Genomic DNA, 21499 nt, shown 5'->3' on the forward strand with positions numbered 1-21499 from the left:
GCGCCTTTCCCTACACTCTGTTATACTGAAACAGTCCTTTGTCTTTATTCATAGCCAGAGCAATCTCCTGCCTGCGAAAATGTTCCCTTCCACCTCCAAGTGGTTTCAGTCATTGTCCATTGACCGTTCTGGGATGTGGCAAGGGTAGACAATAGAACCTTGCATTACCTTGTCAGCTGACGAGGGAGGAGTGACAACTCCCTCTTGCTTGAATGGCCATCCGGGAGACACATCTCCTGGTGACTAATTTCTACTCCAAGTTCATAAAACATACTTTCAATATAAATGCATTGTTCCTGAAATATTACCCATACATATATCTCACCTTCATTATGAATCTTGAAAAATTATGAGTCTTCCCATAAACACTTTACATATTACTCTCTATGGATAGATGTCGTCTAAGGCAAGTTCGGTCTGAGGTGAGAGTTGTTTGCAAAGAATGGGGACCATTGGCCAAGAAGCCTCAGAGCCATACTTATCAACATCTGTTTCAGTCAAAATTGGATATATTTTAGCAATTAAACCTTTTGTTCCAGCCTCCTTCTGAATGAGCTCCTCGAATGTGATTAAAGATCTAGATAGAGAGCCACCTTTTATCAAGATTTCACAATAAAATGTTTGATTTGTAAATATTGGAAACATCAGCTCTTTGTATTATTTACATTATTACACATTTCTAGGTTTGATTTCAGATCAGGACCTGGGGACAGCTGTCTGAATTGAGTAAGCGCCGCTCTTAACCATAATGAATTGTCATGTTGATATCGCCTAGGGATAAATTCCTGCTTATTAATGAAAGTAGCTAAGGGAAAGGATCTTAGCAACAGGACTTCTAAAAAGTTTGTTTAAAGCTGCTAAGATGGATAAATATGTGATTTTTTTTTATTATTTCTGATGACCCAAAGTTCTTCTTAATGCAACAGTTACTATAGATAGCCAGTCTGTTTTGAGTTTTACCCAGTCTAGATGGTCTAATGTTAATTCAGGTGATCACATATTTTAATTGTGATGCATAGTTAATAGTAAGCCGAATTATGGAAAGATAGTCCACACCACTTTGCAGGTTTATACAGAACTTTAGATCTCACCCTTTGTATTTTAGGTTTCCATATGAATTTTACTAGCATATCCTGGCATGTTTTTAATGGAATGTCAAGGATATCAAGAGAAGTGAAGTGAAACAAAAATAATAACTTTGGGAGGACATTAATCTTTACTGAGGCTTTGCTACCTAGCCAGGAAATTTCATGTTTCTTCCATTCCTCCAAGTCTTTGTTTATATAATTTCACATTTGCCTTAAAAAAATTTCTCCACAATATTTATTCCTAAATATTATAAAGATTCTTTTACCCATTTAAATGTATGTAGCTGGCAGCAGTTAGTTTTGATCCTTTTGGGAATATTAATTCCTAAATTTTCAGAGTGAGCCTTTTTGGAAGGTTGAAGAGGTTTGGTTAGCTTTTGGTGCTGCTCTGCATTTCCTGATTTTGATTAGTCCCATTTTTTCATGTCATTAACCAAAACATTCGGATTTTTTTAAAGAATTATAAGATGATTGTTCAAAATGCATTGCTGTCCTGAGTAGGATTTATTGTGTGTTCACTAAGAATAAACAATCCCGTGGGAACAATTGTTGAGTGTGACAAACACCACACACAGTGGAAACTCAAATGAGTGTGGATGCTATCACAGCTGTTCTTTTGTTCAAAGGGAGTGTTAATATCATATTGTTAATATTGCTGCTCTGCAAGAATTTATAAGTCCCTGATTCAGCAAAACACTTAAGCACATGCTTAAGTTCCATAGACATCAATGAATAGAGCCGTATCAAATTCACAGCCTTGAAAAACGCGTCACGGACCGTGAAATCTCGTCTCCCCCATGAAATTTGGTCTTTTGTGTGCTTTTACCCTGCCTATACTATACAGATTTCATGGGGGAGACCAGTGTTTCTCAAATTGGGGTACCTAACCCAAAAGGGAGTTGCAGAGGGCTCACAAGGTTATTTTAGGGGTTGTGGTATTGCCATCCTTACTTCTGTGTTGCCTTCAGAGCTGGGTGGCTAAAGAGCGGAGGCTGTTGGCCAGGCACTCAGCTCTGCAGTCAGCAGAGTGGAAGTAAAGGTGGCAAAACCATACTATGCCACCCTTTACTTCTGCACTGCTGCCTTCAGAGCTGGGTGGCTAAAGAGCGGAGGCTGTTGATCTCCTGACTCCTTGAGTAGCCTGGCCATCCTGTCAATCAGGCTCACCTGGAGCATTGGCCTCTCCCCATTGCCTCTGGCTACTGTCAGTCTCAGGGTCCTGATTTTCCATCGACCCTTCCCCTTTCCCTGGTACTGGGAGCTAGGCAACCAAAACACCCCCACTGAGTTTTAGTAAGAGGACAAGAGTTCTCTTTCACTTAAATGCTTTGCTGAATACAGGTCTAAGTTACTAGAAAATCTCTTCCACTCTGCAAAATATGGTTATAGTGCTGTTGAGGCAGAAGTGACACCAGCATATTTTTTTTAAAAATGTATTTTTGTCTTTTGTTAGAATATTTTGCCACCCTAAAAATTGTCTTCCTAAAAGTTTGAAGAGGTAGGGGGGCACCCCCTTGATCTTTGATTGGCTCAACTCATGGGCTGAGGACATGTTGAGAAACATGTAGAAACACACTCAGTGGTGGTTAGCCCTCATAACTGTAGTGTCTGGGCAACTCATAGACATAACAAATTGATCCTCACAATGCCCCTTTGGAGGCAGAGTGGGGTGGGAGGTGGGCTTCTGGTAGTAGTTTTTGATGACTGCAGAGCATAAATTGTTGGTTCAGAATGTGAGAGGAGGGGGCTGTGGCATTTTGTGGCATGTGAACTGCAAAATTAATGAAGTGACAGGCATGTCACACACCTGCTTTTTGGCTATTGCATATTCACTGGGTGATGCCAGACCACAAACTGTCATCCAACACTGCTTAACTGAATTAGCAGCGAAAAGCAGGTGGTTTACTTCACTAATGTGCAAACAAAATGCCCTCAAATGCTGCAACCTTTTTTCCTTTTGGAACCTAGTCTTTAGTTGACAGTAAAAACAGATTTGTTCAGAATAGCTAATTCTGTTTGGGTGCATAAATGTAAGGGGACTGTTATCCCCTTACTAACATTCAGTGGAGGTGTTTAATTGCTAGCTCCTAGCGCTAAAAGCGGAGGGATCAATGGCAAATCAGGACCCTGAGACTGACAGTCCCCAGGAACAATGGCGAGAGGCCAGTGCTCCAGGTCAGCCTGATTGACAGGATGGCCAGGCTAATCAGAGAGACAGAAGGCCAGGGTGGGTCCCATCCTCTGTGTGTGAGCTGGATTTGCCTGGGTCAGACAGAGTGGGGCCGAGCTAAGGAGAGAGCAGGGGCCCAAGCTGAACTGCTAGGAGCAGAGCTGCAACCCAAAAAGCCAGAGCACAGCCCAGAGAGAGAGACCTGCCCTGGGAGGGGAGCTGCAGCCACCAGAGCCAGAGGGGCCAGACAAGCAGCCCAGGAAGCAGGTGAGAGCTGAGAGAGAGTCACAGAAGCAGCCTGCAGAGCAGACCTGCCCTGGGAGCAGAGCTGTAGCAACTGGAGCCAGAGAGGCCAGAGAAGCAGCCCAGGGAGCTGAAAGCAGAGCAGCAGCAGCAGCAGCAGCCGTGCTGAGGCACTGTGGAGCTGGGGCTGCTAGTCCAGAGCTGGGTGCAGTGAGCAGCTGGGGAGAGTGAGGGGAACCCTGGGCAGTGGGCCCAGCACAGGGAGATGCCTCAGCCAAGAGGCCCTGAAGGCCAGACTTGGAGGGGGATCATAACCCTGACAGAGCGGGGGTAACACTGGGGAGAAGGGTCCTGCCACCCAGAGCCTGAGAGAGCATGTGGCCACCGCCAGAGCAAGTGTCCAACCCGCAGCATCCCTGCAGCACAGCCAGGGCCTGAGAAGGAGGCCTGGGACCTACAAGGAACAGACTGAACTGCCCTGACATTCCAGAGAGACTGTTTGTAATGTTCTCTGCCACAGAGCAGGGTGATGTTTTCCTTTAACCTTTTCCATTTTTCCTTTTCTTTTTTTAAATTAATTGTTAATTAAATAACTTGTATTTGCTTTAAATTGTATGATGTGATCAGTGAGTCAGGGAGGTGCGCAGTGCAAAGAGAGTACCCGGAGTGGGGACACCCTAGCCCCTGTCCTAGGTGACCACAGCAGGGTTGGGGGTTGAGCCCCCCAGGAATCCTGGGCCCAGCCTTGTTGGGGTTACGAGGACTCTGCCAGACAGGAGAGTTGAAGGGGAGTCCTCAAGGGCAGGGAGGCCTCTGGGTAAAGGAAGTGGGAGCGAGGACTCAGATCCTTTCGCCAGTCCACTTCACCGGGGTAGGGCAGAAGCCAGGAAAGTTCCCCACAATAGCGGGACCATTCCCCCACTTACATAATGGTACATTATTTTTCTCACCATGAGAGATTGCTTTGCCCTTTAAATGATGTCAGGGTAGTGTAGTAAAGTGTCACTCCAAAAGAAAGTAAGGTGCAGTGTTTGTAAAATGCACTGAAATCCTTGGACAAAAGCTGCTGCAGAAACACCCAGTATTATTTATTATTGTTGTTATTGATTGTTATTGGGCCACATCCTGAAGTTGTTTTTACTCACACCAATATTGTCAAAACTGAGTGCGTAGGACTGAGGAACGTACAGACAATCCATACTAAGGCATCTACATATGTGACAAGATTTTAGAATTGTTCATTTCCCTGGATGGCAATATCCTGGTTCCAATGAAGTCAATGTGGACAGGATTTCACTCTGGGAGTTTTGACGAATAATTGAATACACACTACTGGATTTGGCTTATTATTATTTTAATCAACTGCTTGACTGCAAGAAACAAAGAGCAGCAGAAGAATGATTCCTAACATAAAGCCGTGGCTTCAGTTCAAGAATTGAACTTATTATGGAGGGAGATTATTGATATGAATGCCCATATACATGGACAGTAATGTCTTTCTGTGAAGCAACTGTGAGTAGTAGATCTGGATGAATACTAATAAAAAAAGTATATGAATAAATTATTCAATGAATTTTACCATTACTCATTGAATAATTCATCTGACAAATTGTATTTGCTCAGCTCTCATGGTTAATTCTAGGCATGCTCCTGAGAATATCTATCTGGCTTCTTCGTGATACGGAGTGTTTTAAAGTACATACTTCACTACTTGCTGCTGCTCATTTGGAACATGTGACATCACATTTCACTTCCTGGGTGCCTGGCCACTCGGAACTGACAGCATGGTAATTAGTAGGCTTGGCAGAGTTTGGTTTTTTTTTTTTTTTATAATTTCAACATTGATTTTTAAAATTTTTCTTTATTTAAATTTTCACAGTGGCTGGAAATTATTTGTGGGGTCAGACAATAATTATTTAATGACTAGATATTGAGATTCAAAAAGTTAAAGCTTTACATCTGTTAAAACTCAAATAATCAACATCACGTCAAAATATACAAAATAAATATTCCTAAATCAAACACTAATAAGTTCTCAAGTTGCATTTTTTCTACTTTCCCTCTATGTACATTTCAGTTATTATTGCTGGAAATATTTTCATTGGTTTGTGAGTACAGTGAAATGAATGTTTACCAAGATTTACCAATAAAAATCCAATCCTTCAAAGCCTGTTGTTAAGAAATGCTCTTTTTAAAATGTTTCTGTTCTTATTGATCTTTGTTGATTTGTTGTTATTCTCTCTCCTAGTTTTTCTGTACTTATTCCATCTCAAACTTTATGAAACAGTGGTCAGAAAAGGCTTGGTGCAAATAAAAATCGCTAGAGAGACACCTGCCCTTGTGAATGATGGATGTTGTAGTCACACTTGTCAAGTCATTCCTGGGCAGGCACCAAGACAGCATGATTCAGTGGGACTGGTTGCAATCCAGAGAGGTACAGGGAGCAATAGGACAGCTTAGAGGCTGCCGGGTCCCCTAAAGAATTTTTTTTATTTTTAACTTTCTTTTTCTAATGCCAGTCCATGATGGTACCTCATGAAAATTATTTTATTCTTAATGTTACAATGATTTGATCTGTGCAAAAAGAAATAATGCACCAAACTTTCAAAGCCACCTCTGTTCAGTTTCCACTTTTTGCATGCAGTTCTGTGTATCCAGTCATTCGCACCAGCTGTTATGTGTGCACAGTACTTCTGGGAACGCAGATGATAGAATAAGCACTCATGACATTGGATTTACCTGGGCATGCAAATTTGTACAGATATGATCATTTGTAAGTGTACATTGTTATGAATGAAGAACTTCCCATGCATAATACAAATCAAGGTTTTGAATAACTGATCCCATAGCAATTAAGGCCTTGTTCCGCAAGTTATTCCACATGATTGGACACCAGCGCCAACATGGAAACCTATTGACTTCAGTCAGGTATGTGGAAGTAGAGCAAGAACTGACAGGGAGTTGAAAGGGATTTTAATGCAAACAGTCTCCTCTGTGAGCAAGAGTCCAGCTAACTGTAACCCTAATAATGCGAGATTTGTAGAAGCGAGGAGTGTGTGAGGCGAGTGGGAAAGAATTGTGTGAGAGGTTGTTGCTACCTTGTGTAGATAAATATGGAATGTAGACTAGAGTCTAAATAAGTGAGGAAAATAAGATATCAAGATGACCTATGTATAAACAAAATGCAGCTGTTGCTTATTATTGTATGTAAGAAAAGGTATAAATGCTTGCTGTAATTGTTTATCTGTAGAGAGACCTGCCTAGGAGAGGGAAACCCTGTGTCCTAGTGCACTCTCTCCCTCTATGCAATTGCTTGAGAATAAAGTATCTGACTTTGCTGCACCCAACCAGAGAGTAAGAATTATGTTTTTCTTTGACAAATACTGTACAAGTGCAGTGTCAACCCACATGGAACAATTTACAGGCTCAGCACCTACATATTAAGGCTTCGTATTATCAGTGCAACCCTCAACGTTCCAACAAATTTAGTCCTGCACAGAGAATAAGAGTCATCCTTGTATTCTAATTCAGTTTTAGGTCAGCACCGTGACATGCCAGTCTATGGAAAAAACGCGTTGAGTGATAAGGAAACCCAAAGGAGGAAGCATTGCACACAAGCTTATAGCCTCAAATTGAACCTCAGCCTCCCCAGACTATTTTTGTCGAGGCTTTGGTTGGTGGAATTCTTACTTATACCGTACATCTTCTCTGGGGACCAAATTCTGGTCTCTTGTACACCCATGTAAATCTGGAATAACTTCACCAAAGGCAGTGGAGTTACCTTGGATTTACACTGGTGTAACTCAGGTCAGAATCAGGTCCTGTAACTTTGTAGAGGAGCTAACTGATGATGCAGCTAAATGAAGAGGTTCACATGGAAAAAGCACTTGCTTACAAGTCCTGAGATTTTCCTGGCTAAACTATTGTCAAGTTGTGAGATAAGACCAACAATTTGCAGACCTACCAATTTCTAATACTTGGTTTTAGCTGTTTATTCTGGTGTGAGTGGGTGCGTGTGGGCAGGGTGCTCAGGTTTTTGTGGAGTGGGTCTTCTTCCCTTCCTTTAATGAGCACCAGTTCTACTTTACAAAACACAGCTTAATCTTTGGAAAAAGAAGTGGAATGATAGTTTTTTTTTCCTCTAATGCATTTACACCTGTATTTTGTCTCGGGACCACACAAATGGGCAGGGCTAAACAATATTAGATAATTGTACCTGTCATACACTGCACATTGTGCACTGGGGGAGACAATTAATTGCTGGGCTTCTTGCCTGCAGGTTAAGCAGCGATCCCAGCCTTTGACTGGGAGGATGCCATTTTCCCTCCCATTCTATACTGTATTCAGCCAAGCAGTGTGAAAGAATTCATGTACAGCTGTGCTGTGTGAGTGGGCGGGCATCTCATTCAGTAATAACTTCTAATTTATACAGCCATGAATATCTACAGCTATAAATAAACAGTTCTGACTGGCTTTGCAAGCCTACTCAAAGTAGAGAGAGAAACATCATCTTGGCTTTGCTGTTTTAAAATGTTGTGCAAAAGAAATGTAAGGCCAGCTCCTCTTTTGGTGTAAATCAGCATAGCTCTATTGCAATCAAGGGAGCAATGTCAGTTTATACTCATTGACTCTGATGCATCATGTAATTTTTCTCCTCTTTGGCTGTGTTTGCATCAGAGAGAGACCCAAACTCAAGCCCAGGGGCTGATCGCTCAGAACTATGGGGACAAACTATTTTTCATCCTGAATTTAATCTCACAGTGCAGGTCCCATATTTCCCTCTTAGAGAACTGAGTAGTGCTATCCTTTCTGTAGGATTTTTAAAGCAACCTATAGAATTCTCCTCCACCTTCTGTAGCTTTGCACCGAAGTTATGGAAGTAATACTCTGAAGACAGTCTGACTCCACAGGTGTAGTTAAGGGTATGATTTGCCATGAAGAAGCTCTGACTAGTGGTGATGCATGAGAGTGAAAGAACCAGTCTGGGCTCTCAGGGCACAGAGGGAATTTGAGGGACTGGCAGTTAAGAAAATACATCTCCTTGAATACAGAGCCCATATGACATGGAAATCATTGGGACACAATGAATATACAGCCTCCTGATGCCTTTTTTACAGAGTCTCTTTTCAGGGAGAACTTCACTTTAGGAAGAGAAAGTTTGAGAAAGTAAACTGATTTAGTATTAACTGTACTGGAATCTATTAAACATCAATAAGTGTGCACCAAAACCAGTGGGCCCCACCATATGAAACCAGATCAAATTATCTTCTCTTTAGGAACACTGGGATCCTGTGTTTTGTTGAGCCGACCCCCTGATATTTCTATTGCACATTAGTATCTATTTCATTTTAATATTTTGATACTGAACTTTCAATATATTATTTTGTTACTTTCTACAGTAAGTCTCAATTTTCTCCTTTTCTTTCTCCCTTAATTCACTGCCCTTTCTTCTTCTGCCTGCTTCTCCCTTCGCTTTTTCCACTGATCATCTTTTCCCCTTCTAGCTAAATCTCCCTGTTGTGCTCCTCCACTCTCTCCCTCTAATTCAACCAGAGAAGGAGGTGCTATAGTTCCCTCACTAAACTTTGAAGTGAATTGTGCAGTAACCTAAAATAGCTATGGATGCATGGATCTCCATGGTATGCAATTTAGTACTGGTATGTTAAATTCCCAATCCAGAGTGTTAGCAAGTGCACAACATGTGAGAAGAACAAAGTTTGTATGTCCACTTTGCTTTTGTGTATTATTCCCAGACAGCTAATCCATACATGTTTCTCTTTTATGTTTTGGTAAGCAGTAGCAGCACTCAATGATGCAAACAATACTCTCGTGCATTGACTGTGTTATAGTGCTGAGCCATCGGCATTGCAATGAAGTAATAGTTATCCACAGAAGTACTGCCAACTAATTTTAAATTGTCATCTAAATGCATCACTAACAATACAGAGATATTCTTTTACACTGACTATTCCACTACACTTTCACTCCAGGACTGTTTTTGTTTGTTTATTTGGATTTGCAAAGCATCTTTCCAGTGCTCTTGGTATTAACAAAATGTTGAGGCTAATAATAGAAATCAAGTGTATCAAGCAAGGTTAGTAAACATGTGAATGTAATATAATTTTATGGCAGACAGCTTTATGTTAAACAATACTTTCAATTAACATACTTTCTGTCAAAACAATCCTGCAGTCAGTAAAATTACTTAGCTTACTTTTGCTTCAAGATTACCTGAAACCAAAAAAGAAAAAGTGTTGAGTTCTTGTTAGAAATTAAGAAGAAAAAGTAATATATATTAATATTCCAGAATGTTGCCTGTTGCAAAAATGGTGGGTTTTATTATCTTTTATTATCTTTCTAGTTTTGGAAGTCATGGCAGTGTTAAAATTATTACTCTTTTTTTATTTTTCCATCTGGACTTCTAGAAAAACATTGGGTGAGCCAAACAAGTACTGAGTAACAAATGCTTGCTTTCACGGGGCATTTAAAGATGTGGTGCCAGTCCCACTGCAAGATCATGAGGTAATTTATTTGCCAGTTACAAGTTTACCACAGACATATCCTAATGTATATTGTGTAAGGGATAAGAAATCTTGTACACAGATATATGCATTTCCTTATTCGTAGCAGTTGCTTTGTTTCATAACCATCCTGTAAAATGCTATCATTTAATATTTTCCACCAGTTTCCATGATTATGATGATAAAATGGATTCATCAGAAGACACAGTACGTTGGAGAAGGAGTGTAGCACAGTGGCATTTCTTTCCCTCTACTTCATGGCTTCAGAATTCATGGAGGGAGCACTCCTTTGAAAAGAAAGCTTCATTTGCCCTTCTTCTTGTATTCCAGTATTACTACTGTATCTCCTGTTCAGAGGCAGAGGGGAACAAATTGCTAATCAGAGGCACAAATAGAAAAGTTAATGTATATGTGAAGCATGTTAACATAGTGATAGACCAGAATCAGCCCCTGGAGTCTCAGCACTCCTGAAGTTGAGTGGGGTTGGCACAAGGGTGAGAGTTGAATTGTGTAGTTTGGATCGATCTTTATTTTCAAGGTAGGAGGGAAGACAAACTGCCTGGCACAAGTTAGATTATTAGCCACTGAAGAGGAATTTGAAATGCACCATGGGCCAAGTCCTGGTGCCACTGAAAATAATGAGTGTTATAAAAAAAAAAAGTTTAAAAACAGGAAAATAATGGGTGTTCTACTATGGACTTCAGTGGGGAAAGGATCTGTCCCTGTATTAACTGGATAAAATAATATTTTAAAATAAAGTTCCTACAAGGACTTTGGAGACCAGACATTATCTTCTCTCCCCTCCATTTTCTATATCCCAGCCTGACACTTGCTGTTAGCCAGTTGGCAAATCACTCTGTTGGCCTTCTAGTTGCACTGGATGTCCAGTACCTGGCAATGATTAACATAGGTCTTGGCAAGCTTTTGCAGCCTACTTACAGTATGGCAAAAGGCTCTCCACCTTTACAGATGGAGATGAAGTGAATGGGTCACATTATAGTGAGAAAAGAGGAGAAAATCTATACACCTTCCCAGGGCTATTTCACCTGGCATGTCACTAAATCAAACTATCTGATGCCATGTGGAAGATTAATGACAGATTTATACTTATTGCCCCTGAAATAATTAATTGTGTTCCACTAAACATGTATTGCAAAATGGACAGAAACAAAGACCAATAAAATATAACTCTCCTGGGAACACTATGAATGTGGCAACAGGTTTTTTTTTTTCCCTTTAGTGAAACGAGAGACATTGGAATGATTGGTGAACCACAAAGGCATTTGACACTTAAGATGGTGGTCTGAACTGGCCAAACCGTTAGAAGCCTCTCCACTCATCTTCCCATTCTTCCTGCCCCTTATCCTTTACTGTTAACAATCGTCCTCCTGCTTACCAAGAACATTTTAGAGGACGCTTAGTGGCCCACTGCCCTAACCTCCAAGAGCATCCTTTGCAGGGAGGCTCTGAAGCTCTTCCTCCAGCAACAAAATTGGGTTCCACTGCTGCCCCTTTTCAGCTTCCCTGGTAGAATGATGCCAGATTGCAGAGCATGCAGGAAGCATCCTGACATACAGCAACATTCCTTGCACAATATCCTAGCAGAAGAACCATGTTAGACTGGCCAGTGCGAACAGGTATCTCATGCACAGGAAAAACAGGAGGTACTTTTACTACAGTGGTCATGTACTCTTCTCATGAGTAGTCACCTATCAGGGATGGTATGGGTTTACTTGGCCCCACCTCAGCGCAAGGTGCTGGAGTTGATGACTTCTTGAGGTATGTTCCACCTCTGTGTTTCTATGATTCTACATGCTGGCTGGTGTTTGTATTTATATGGTTGGCCTCTCCTGATGGAATCATGCTTGCTTGCTCACTCAAGTGTTCGTGATTATATCACCCTCTAGTGGATGGCAAATAAAGACGTGATAAGCCTTCTTAACACTGACAGGTGATGAAAATCCTCTAGAGATACAGGTCTGTCTTTCAAGAATAGAAGATCCAGACTCTTGAACCCCAGTGGTCATTTGTGGTTTGAATGACAAATCTGAAGCATCTATAGAGAGAGAGCCACAGACTAGTTACACAACTATGGCTGACAGAGGAGACAAAGACAGACTAGGCTTTTGGCTCATGAGTGCTGAGACATTAATAACACCCTTTTAATTCCTGAAACTTGAGTCCTTTCCTCTACTGCAGATGTATAGAGCTTGTGGAAATAAATAATTATTTTACTAATGTAATGAGGATACCTTGCTCATTTACTCTTCAAATGTACAGGGAGCAGAAATGAAGGTATTTTCTAGAAAGAAGGGTCTTTTTTTTTTTGTCGGAAAACTAAAAGCGGACTTATGTAGAAAATCTCAACTGTAATAAAGAGAAGTGGAACTTGGATCTAGCATGTTAGTTTCTCAGAGAACACAGCCATTTTATAGTTTATGTAAAATGTTACTTTCTGGTGAGGCCCACCCCTGTATAATGCTAAAATTTTCCACTTCCCTCCCTCCAGGGAGGTTCACATCCTTACAGCTTATCATTGTAGGTACTGCATTCTCAATTCAGCAGCAGTTCAAGAGAAAATGCAGCCACTGGAAAGCTTCAAGCTTGCACCCCTAGGTTAAAATACCACTTTTTAACTGCACCGAGGTATGCCTTGCCACAGTGGCTGTGCTTCCTAATAGTTCACCACATTGTACTAAGGAAGTCTGGCTTTACAAGCTGAAGAATGCAAACATAGCGCCCATAAAATGTGCAGTCCCTAAACTTTTTATACCTGTCTATGAAATAGCATGCATACCATACAAACACTACTATACCAAAAGACAGTTAAGATTACGATCATGTTCCATAAGCTCCGGCATCTTAAAATTTATTGAACTTTCTTTCTTTTTTCTTGCACATATCATATTTCAGTTAAAAATTCCACTCAGTTTCTACAGGCATAAATGTGCACTACCAATGACATGCTGGAAGGCATTTGATTCTGTAGCTTCACAGAAACTCCTGCATATGCAGAACGAAGGGATTTTTAAGCACTTATAATTTTCTCCAACTCAAATCTGATTTTCACTTGACCAATGGAAGGCACAGCTGCAAGCAAGGGACTATGACTCTGCTAAATTTTAAGTTTCAAACACTAGTTACTGATGCTTCAGAGCTCTTTAAAACAAACAAACAAAAGTTGCAAAAATCTTTTTCTAGCAACATGAGGGCATTTTTATCTCCCACAAGTATTTCCCAAAACAAACAAACAAACAAACCTCTCTTTTTCTGCCCAGCTGACAATAACTCTGCCACAGATCAGCCAAAATGATATTTGACAAAATTATAGGTATCTGAAAGTGATGGTTTAGAACAACAATTCATTAGCATGCTTAACTATAGGTATTACTGTATGTTCTGCCTGTAATAAAGACTACATGAAGGTTTGGTATAGTATAACTAGTTTACAGGAACTCAAGTGGGGTCACACAAATAATCTGTACATAGTAGTCCTGATCCTGCAAATTGTTCTGTGTAGGTAGATGCCTGCCCCTGTGCAGAGCCCCCATCAGTGGGGCTCTGTACAGCCCAGAGGCCCTCCCACATCCTATAGCTTGTAGGACTTGGAGCAGTATTTTCTCTGTCAGACTGGACTGTTGGTCCTTTAAGTCAATATTCTGCCTTTGGCACTGAATAATACCAGCTACTGCAGAAGAAAATTTAAAAAATTGCTTTATGTACCTGAGCCAATTATTCTGTTGTACATTGTGGGGAAGGGATATCCTTCTTGAGATTTGGTGACTGGCCTACATCTCAAAGTTTGACATCTGACTACTGGAGACGTGCAAAAACTCCTGAATCTGATTCACAATGATCAAGGCTTGATGGACTTCCTTAGGAGTTCCAGAGCTTTCACAATCACAGGCCACACGTTGTTTGTGTTTCATTGTGAACTGGACAGGGCATTTCCTGTGACTGTGTGAGAACTTGCTCAAACCATAAGTAGGTGTTACAGGAGTGTTCTTTGTCGGTACATCTGTCAATAGTCAGTTAATACATAAGATGCCAGTAGATGACATGCAAGTTTATGTGGCCTACTTCTTGGGATTTGATGGACCAATAAAATTACTTGTTGGTCTGCTTTGCAAATGGCTTCCCTGATGCAAGGTGCTTCACAAGTTCTTAACATGGTGTGAGAGTGGAATCTGAATCCACACATCCATACAAAGGCCAGAAAATGTCTTTCTTTGTGCAGCTCTTTACATCAGTTCTTACCCATGGTGAAATCTTGTGAGGGGAGCAGCCAAGTTGTTAGGGTACACAGGCTGGAGTTTGAAATAAAACAATACATTTATACTGTGACACACTTTATTGTGAGGAGGTGATCCTTTGAGTAGCTTTGTGCAGTATAATTACTTATAGGGTGGATCACCTGTATGTTTTACTACGGTATTGCTGTGCTATACTATAGTGCAGTAGTTCTCAACCAAGGGTATGCATACCTCTGGGGGTATGCAGAGGTCTTCAAGGGGGGACATTAACTCATCTAGATATTTAGCTAGTTTTACAACAAACTACATAAAAAGCAATAGCCAAGTCAGTACAAACTCAAATTTCATACAGCCCATGACTTGTTTATACTGCTCTATCTACTATACACTAAAAGGTAAGTACAATGCATATATTCCAATTGATTTATTTTATAATTATATGGTAAAAATGATGAAGCAATTTTTCAGTAATAGTGTGCTGTGACCCTTTTGTATTTTTATGTCTGATTTTGTAAGCAAGTAGTTATTTAAGTGAGGTGAAACTTGGGGGTATGCAAGACAAACTAGTCTCCTGAAAGGGGTACAGTAATCTGGAAAGGTTGAGAGCCACTGCTCTAGTTTAGAAGTGATGGAGGTGGCAGAGAAGGGAAACAGAAGGCTGAGGGGCAGAAGGTGCACTTAAACCAAGGAGAGGAGTGCAGTGGGTCAGGAGGAGAAGGAAGAATGGGACAGCAGTGCCACCAAAAAGACCTGTCTGCCAACTCTAGGACCATCTCAGAGTACGAGCTGGTATGTCAGCTGCCTGTGCACCTTGCTCCAGAGGTGCAAGCCATGGTGTAGGTGAGAATCAAATGGGTACCAAAATCTGTGAAGACAACTTAATTCCCACTACAGGAGGAGTCTGAAGAGACTAGCGGGTAGCAGGAACTCACATAGCACTGAACACACCCTCTAAATAAACATACGTTGACAACTAACAAGCAAATATATATCCTATGTATGTTAGAAAGACAGTTGTTGTGCCCAATCCATGCCCAAGGTACTTTATTCCAGGTCTTCAACCCTCATGTAGTTAGCTGTTTAGTCCCTTGCCCCAGAATAAACCACACCTGTGTGCTTGCAGGCTAGCTAATCACAGCTAACTCTCTTAGTCCTTGTCTACATGGGGAGGTTGAACCAGTATAACTTTCCTTTTTCTAGAGACAAGGTGGGTGAGGGAATATCTTTTACGGGACCCACTTCTGGTGGTGAGAGAGACAAGCTCTCAAGCTATGCAGAGCTCTTCTTCCAGGTCTGGAAAGCTACTCAGAGTGTCACAGCAAATTACAAAGGTGGAACAGATTGTTAAACATAAGGAGTTGACAAATGTTCCTTTTTCTATCAGAAATTACCCTGTGTTCACATACAAATTATTTTATATCATTTAGTCTCATGCCCTAAGCCAGGATAATTAAACCATTTAGGAAGCAACTTTAGTTCTAACGTCACACCTTTGGTTGTTTGCCTCCTTTCCGAGCAAGTTCCCCATCTAGTATCTGGGCCTTTAAATTTTAGAGACGCAGTTAGCTGCAGGCCTATGGAGGCCATTTTACAAGCAACTACTGCTGACTACCAGAGGCTGCAGCTTCTTCTCCTGCAACCAGTGAGTGTTTGATCTTTTTTCCTTAGTGTGTGTTTTCTAGGTTAAGTTTTGCTCATTTCTTTCAGGATAGATATAAGCCACTTGTCTGTCTTGTATGAACATACCAGACACTTTGCAGATTTAAAGCCCCCAACTGTCTTGCATGGCTTCTCCCTAATACATGCATTTAAATCTCTTGCAAAGTAGCTATCTGGTGATAGCCAGTAAGGCAACAGGCATCCCAGATAGATCCTACTCACATTCAGCTCAAAGCAGAGAAGTAAAGAAGTTAGAAAAAAGTTTGCAGGTCTGTTGAAGGAAAAAGAAAAGAATCAACTGTTTCTCCAAATGTTCAGATTGACACTAAAGCAGGGCCTACACCAGAATCTCAAATCATAACCCCCTCCTCACTATTTTTTGGGGAGGTTTGGATTCAAGGACTTTGATCTGAACCGCTCCGGGTGGTTTTGTGTTCTGTTGAGAAAAAGCCTGGAGAGGAGCATTTTGTCCTATTTTGGGGTTCCTCTTTCAGTTTGATGGTGGAAATATTGTAAAACCAGTTGTTCTTTTGATATTTTCTACCTATCAGAAATGGCTCGTGCTTCACTTTTGGAGGCACAAATGGGTCAAGTTCTCGGGTGGTGTGAATGGTTACCCAGTTTGGGATGTCCACATTGCCCAACGATATTAGAAACTTTTAGCATTTAAAAAAAATTATTAGTACTGTTTTTTGTATCTCTCTGCCTGTACATTTGGATTGCAGTAGCTACCTTGAGTTCAAGCCAAAGCAAAACAGAAAATAGCATATTTTTAAGACCTCAAATGCTACATAGAAGAGTTTGTCTGGAAGAAATAAAACAAATTTAAGGTCTGCTAACTCTTGGCTGTCCAGATGTAGAAAAGCATATTATATTATCAGAAAGAGCTCAGAATGCAGGCTCAAAAAGGTACAGTGCCTATTTCTCTGCTGTGGTGCACAAAATATTGAACCTTAAAAACATATGTTCAGGGCTGAACATTGTCAGTCCTGGACTTTGGAATAATTCTGGGGCAAACATGCATGTTGTGTGAGGAAAGAGGAAATATTTTTGTGGCCAATGCTTTTAATTTTAAGAAAAGTTGTGTTTGCTTAAAGCTGCTAACCAGTTAGAACTATAGGTAGTTCTGGGATAGATGGATAAGTGGACAGAGTACAGGTGAGACTATTAAAGGTCTGTAAGAGATGCAGTTCATCACATGCAGTGGGCATCGGGACTAGGAATCATCAAAATTTTACATTGCAATGTTTTTGGATACAAACTAGGTTTTTCACAACACGAAAATTCTCATGGAAGGTGGTGGTGTTCTGTTTTTTTTTAAACTGAATCCATCATAGAGTGAAATGTTTTTGGTTAATCAACAAAAAATAAAAAATGTCCACAAAGAAAATGTCATTTCCTAACCAGGTGTAATCATGCCCACATATGTGGTATATATGTGTACATAATTTCAGTGGATTAGATATTTATCCAAGATAAATTATATATATTATAAGCAATTTTAAGTAGTCTTATAAGTAACATTTTATATTTATGTTGTCTAGGTGAACAGCTGAACTCAGTCTCTGCACAGATGAGTTATTACTGACATACTGAGGGTATGTCTACATCTACAATTTTGCAGCGCTGGTTGTTACAGCTGTATTAGTACAGCTGTATAGGGCCAGCGCTGCAGAGTGGCCACACTTACAGCAACCAGCGCTGCAAGTGGTGTTAGATGTGGCCACACTGCAGCGCTGTTGGGCGGCTTCAAGGGGGGGTTCGGGGAATGCGAGAGCAAACCGGGGAAGGAGACCAGCTTCCCCGCGGTTTGCTCTCGCGTTCCCCGAACCCCCCTGCAAACCGCAGGGAAGGAGACCTGCTTGCACGGGGGTTCGGGGAACGCGAGAGCAAACCGGGGAAGGAGACCAGCTTCGCCGCGGTTTGCTCTCGTGTTCCCCGAACCCCCCTGCAAACCGCAGGGAAGGAGACCTGCTTGCACTGGGGTTCGGGGAACGCGAGAGCAAACCGGGGAAGGAGACCAGCTTTGCCGCGGTTTGCTCTCGCGTTCCCCGAACCCCCCTGCAAACCGCAGGGAAGGAGACCTGCTTGCACGGAGGTTCGGGGAACGCGAGAGCAAACCAAGGAAGGAGACCTGCTTGATTACCAGAGAGGCTTCCTCAGGTATGCTGGGATACCTGCTTATTCCACGGAGGTCAAGAAAAGCGCTGGTAAGTGTCTACACTTGATTACCAGCGCTGGATCACCAGCGCTGGATCCTCTACACCCGAGACAAAACGGGAGTACAGCCAGCGCTGCAAACAGGGAGTTGCAGCGCTGGTGATGCCCTGCAGATGTGTACACCTCCTAAGTTGCAGCGCTGTAACTCCCTCACCAGCGCTGCAACTTTGTGATGTAGACAAGCCCTGAGCTACTGACAGGAACCAAAGATGAGCCCAGTGTAACCAGTAGTTGTTAAGATAATGGCTGAGAAAGTCTGTTTCAAAGAAGAGAGATAAACAAAGAGATGAGGTTTAATGGCCAGTGATGGAGGGGGATAGTAAGGAGAAAGCAAACCAAGGGGGAGAAGGGTAACCTGATTGGGAAGGGACAGAAACCCGTTGTCATTGGCACCAAGGCTGGATATGGTTGTTAAAGAAGGAGAGGGAAAGAGAAACTAGACTCTGAAGAATTGACATGCTAACTGAGAGACCCTGGCAGTCTGCAGTACAGACACAAATCTCTAAGGGCATAAGCATATATAGTATTCTCTTTTCACTCAGTAGTACCTACAAGGCTTAAAGGGTGGGTATAATCTTTGACCTAATGTATTTTATTCTGCTTATCTTTGAATTACTTTGGTTTTCTTGACCTTCTAATCAGCTTTGCCTTATTTCATTTACCATGATGCCAAGGAAACAAATGTCTAATTGCTGTCGAGAAGCAAGAGGGAGGAAAAAGTACCTGCCCCAGAGCCCTCAGTCCAAGGCATTGGGCAAAAGACTGCCCAGTCCTACAGAGTGCCCTGCAGATGCTAACTACAGTCAGTAAGGAGCTTGGGAGAAGCGTAGTGAATTTCAGTAGTGACAGGCATAAGTGACTGAAGGGCACAAGAATTATAATGAAAAGCTATTTCTATATTTGCCAGTAGGATTCTAGGCATGCCATTATATTTTTCCATAACAGTAAAGGTTAAATAGTGGCATAAAGTCACTGTCCTGCCGAGGGAGCAGAACAAAATAACACCCTGATGGGAGTTCAGAGAGGCATGGCACCTCAGACTGACCTACCACTTCACCCTTAAGTTCTGTGCAGCATTCACTCTTCTTTGTGGCACAGCCACTCTTTCTGTTGGCCAGCCCAGAGAAGGGTGGCGCCATGGCTTTGCATTCTCTCCACCCTTCCCCAGTCTGACCCTAGTCTCCAGAACGGGGTTGGAGGGGTAACTTGCGCCTGAGAAGGAGCCAGAATTTACCTATATATATTGCCAACACAGTAATAACTCAGCAGCCCCTCTCTTTATCTCCCCGCCACCTGCCAGCAGCCCTACTGATCAGTGCCTCCCCCTCCTTCCCCATGCCTCCTGTGGAATGCAGGAGGCTCTGGGGAGAGGGGGAGGAGCAAGGGCATGGAAGGCTCAGGGAAGGGGGCAGGAAGAAGCAGGGGCCTTGGAAGAAGGGGTGAAGTAGGGGCAGGGCCTGTGGCAAAGTCTGGGGTTGAGCAGTGAACACACCACTCCCCCTCCACCCTCCAGCACATTGGAAAGTTGGTGCCTGGTAACTCCAGCCCCAGGGTTGGTGCCTATGCAAAAAGCTGCATATTAACTTCTGAAGAGCCGCATGTGGCTCTGGAGCCACAGGTTGGCCACCCCTGCTCTAGAAGTATGCAATCACCACAACGTTAGTCCACAGACATTGAGAACTTCATTTAAAACCATTAGGTGTGCTTGGCAATGAGAATGAGTTGGGCATTTATACAGCACCTTTTTTCTAGGAGGATCCTAAAACACTGTGAAAGCTCAGTAAACTAATCTGGGGCCAAATCCAGCAGTCTTTTCACATGGGAAAAATTCCCTCAGACTTTAGTGGGATTTTTGTCCCAGAACAAAATGAGCAAGGATGGAGGAAGATTTCGCTCTTGCATATTCTATTCTACTACAGGAATAGCTTCCCTCAGCCACTATCATGTAGCCACCTATAGGGTGGAACCAACAATCTTTTAACAGTGCATCGCAAGGCTAGACAATATTGTAGGCTTTGGATGTGAAGAACTGAACATTCATTTAAAATTACAAGAGCTGGGAAGAATGTAATTTAACAAACAGTAGGAATATTAACCCAGGACTAACGCCCTGAAGTTGTGTGAAAAATGCCATAGGCTCATTAATTATCACAAGAGGCCATGGTTTTATGTCTGCTTTGAGTAACATAAACTATACAGTATGGGTTAGATCCTCAGCTGGTGTAATTCAGTGGAGTTCTGGTCACTTTAATAGTTCTTCATTAGTTTACATCAGCTGAGGATCATGCTGTGTGTGTAATGTACATTTATATATGCTCTCTGAAACACCCACCAGCACCTTCAAAATATGCATATACTGAACTTGTCCAAAGTTCAGGGTATAGTGAGGGGTTGGACCTGGTGTTCTGGACTGGGTTTATCTCTGACCAACAGATCTTAGTGAAATTAATTTCTCCTTTTTGGCTGATTATATTTAGTCATCAGTTCCAAATACACTTATCTGAATTCAATTTGATGACTGGTATGTTCCTTTTTCTTCAGTCAGTTATCTTGGGCATCAAATCTTTTGTATTCCACTTGTGCTGCTTATATTGATAATCTGCAGTTGTTGTAACTGACTGTTTGGGTTAGGAAATAATGGAGAAACATCCATGAAGTAGTGAAACTTATTCATATGACATGAAAAATAAACCTGTCTTGCACTTGTTTACCTGAACAGCAAACAATGACAATAGATAAATGAAGCAAAGGGCTGTCTTTGAGAGAGTGCGAGAGCAGGAGCAACCATTCTGCATGCTACTCCAGAAGAGAATCCCTGGGGAGACCTGGTAATCTGTAGAACAGGGTGGCACAGTTCACTGTTTGTATGTCTTTCCGAGGAACAGAGGCATGCTTGTTTACAAACAGATCTCTAGCTACTGTACCTTGCAGTGTTTGCCATGCCGTTCAGCACAATTTTTATTCCTTGTAGCAGAGATACTCTGGCCTTTGATCACAGATTTGGGTCCAAATTCTTTGCTCAGTTACAGCTCTGCAGTCCATCTTAAATCAATGGAAATCCACAGTTGTGTTTGAATGCAGGATCTGGCCCTTCATCTTTTTTGTCTCTAGGCCTCTCTATGGCTACCTGCAGCAGTCCTCACCTGGGGAGACTTTAAGCAGGAAAAGGCTATGGCCAAAGTTTTCAAACCTGGGTGCCTATAGCAGTCATCCTATTTGCAAAGGTTTGGAGCACCTGCAGCTCCTCAGTGGGATCCAGAGTTACTCATCACCTGTCAAATTCGGTCCATTTCTATTTAGGTGGATGTTGAGAGTCTAATTTTAGGCATTCTGATTTAAAACTTT

At 41.9% G+C, this 21499-nt stretch overlaps 1 protein-coding gene across 1 annotated transcript in view; it reads right to left on the reverse strand.

Annotated features, from left to right (window-relative positions):
• Positions 1–8943: 8943 nt before the first annotated feature.
• ADTRP (androgen dependent TFPI regulating protein) overlaps positions 8944–21499 on the reverse strand; it is a 49139-nt gene continuing 36583 nt past the window's right edge. The window contains exon 6 of the mRNA XM_030552404.1: positions 8944–10369. Coding sequence (XP_030408264.1) covers positions 10326–10369 — 44 coding nt within the window. The 3' untranslated portion in view covers positions 8944–10325. The remainder of the gene's footprint in view (positions 10370–21499) is intronic.

This window comes from Gopherus evgoodei, chromosome 2 (assembly GCF_007399415.2).
Source record: "Gopherus evgoodei ecotype Sinaloan lineage chromosome 2, rGopEvg1_v1.p, whole genome shotgun sequence".
Classification (NCBI taxonomy): domain Eukaryota; kingdom Metazoa; phylum Chordata; order Testudines; family Testudinidae; genus Gopherus; species Gopherus evgoodei.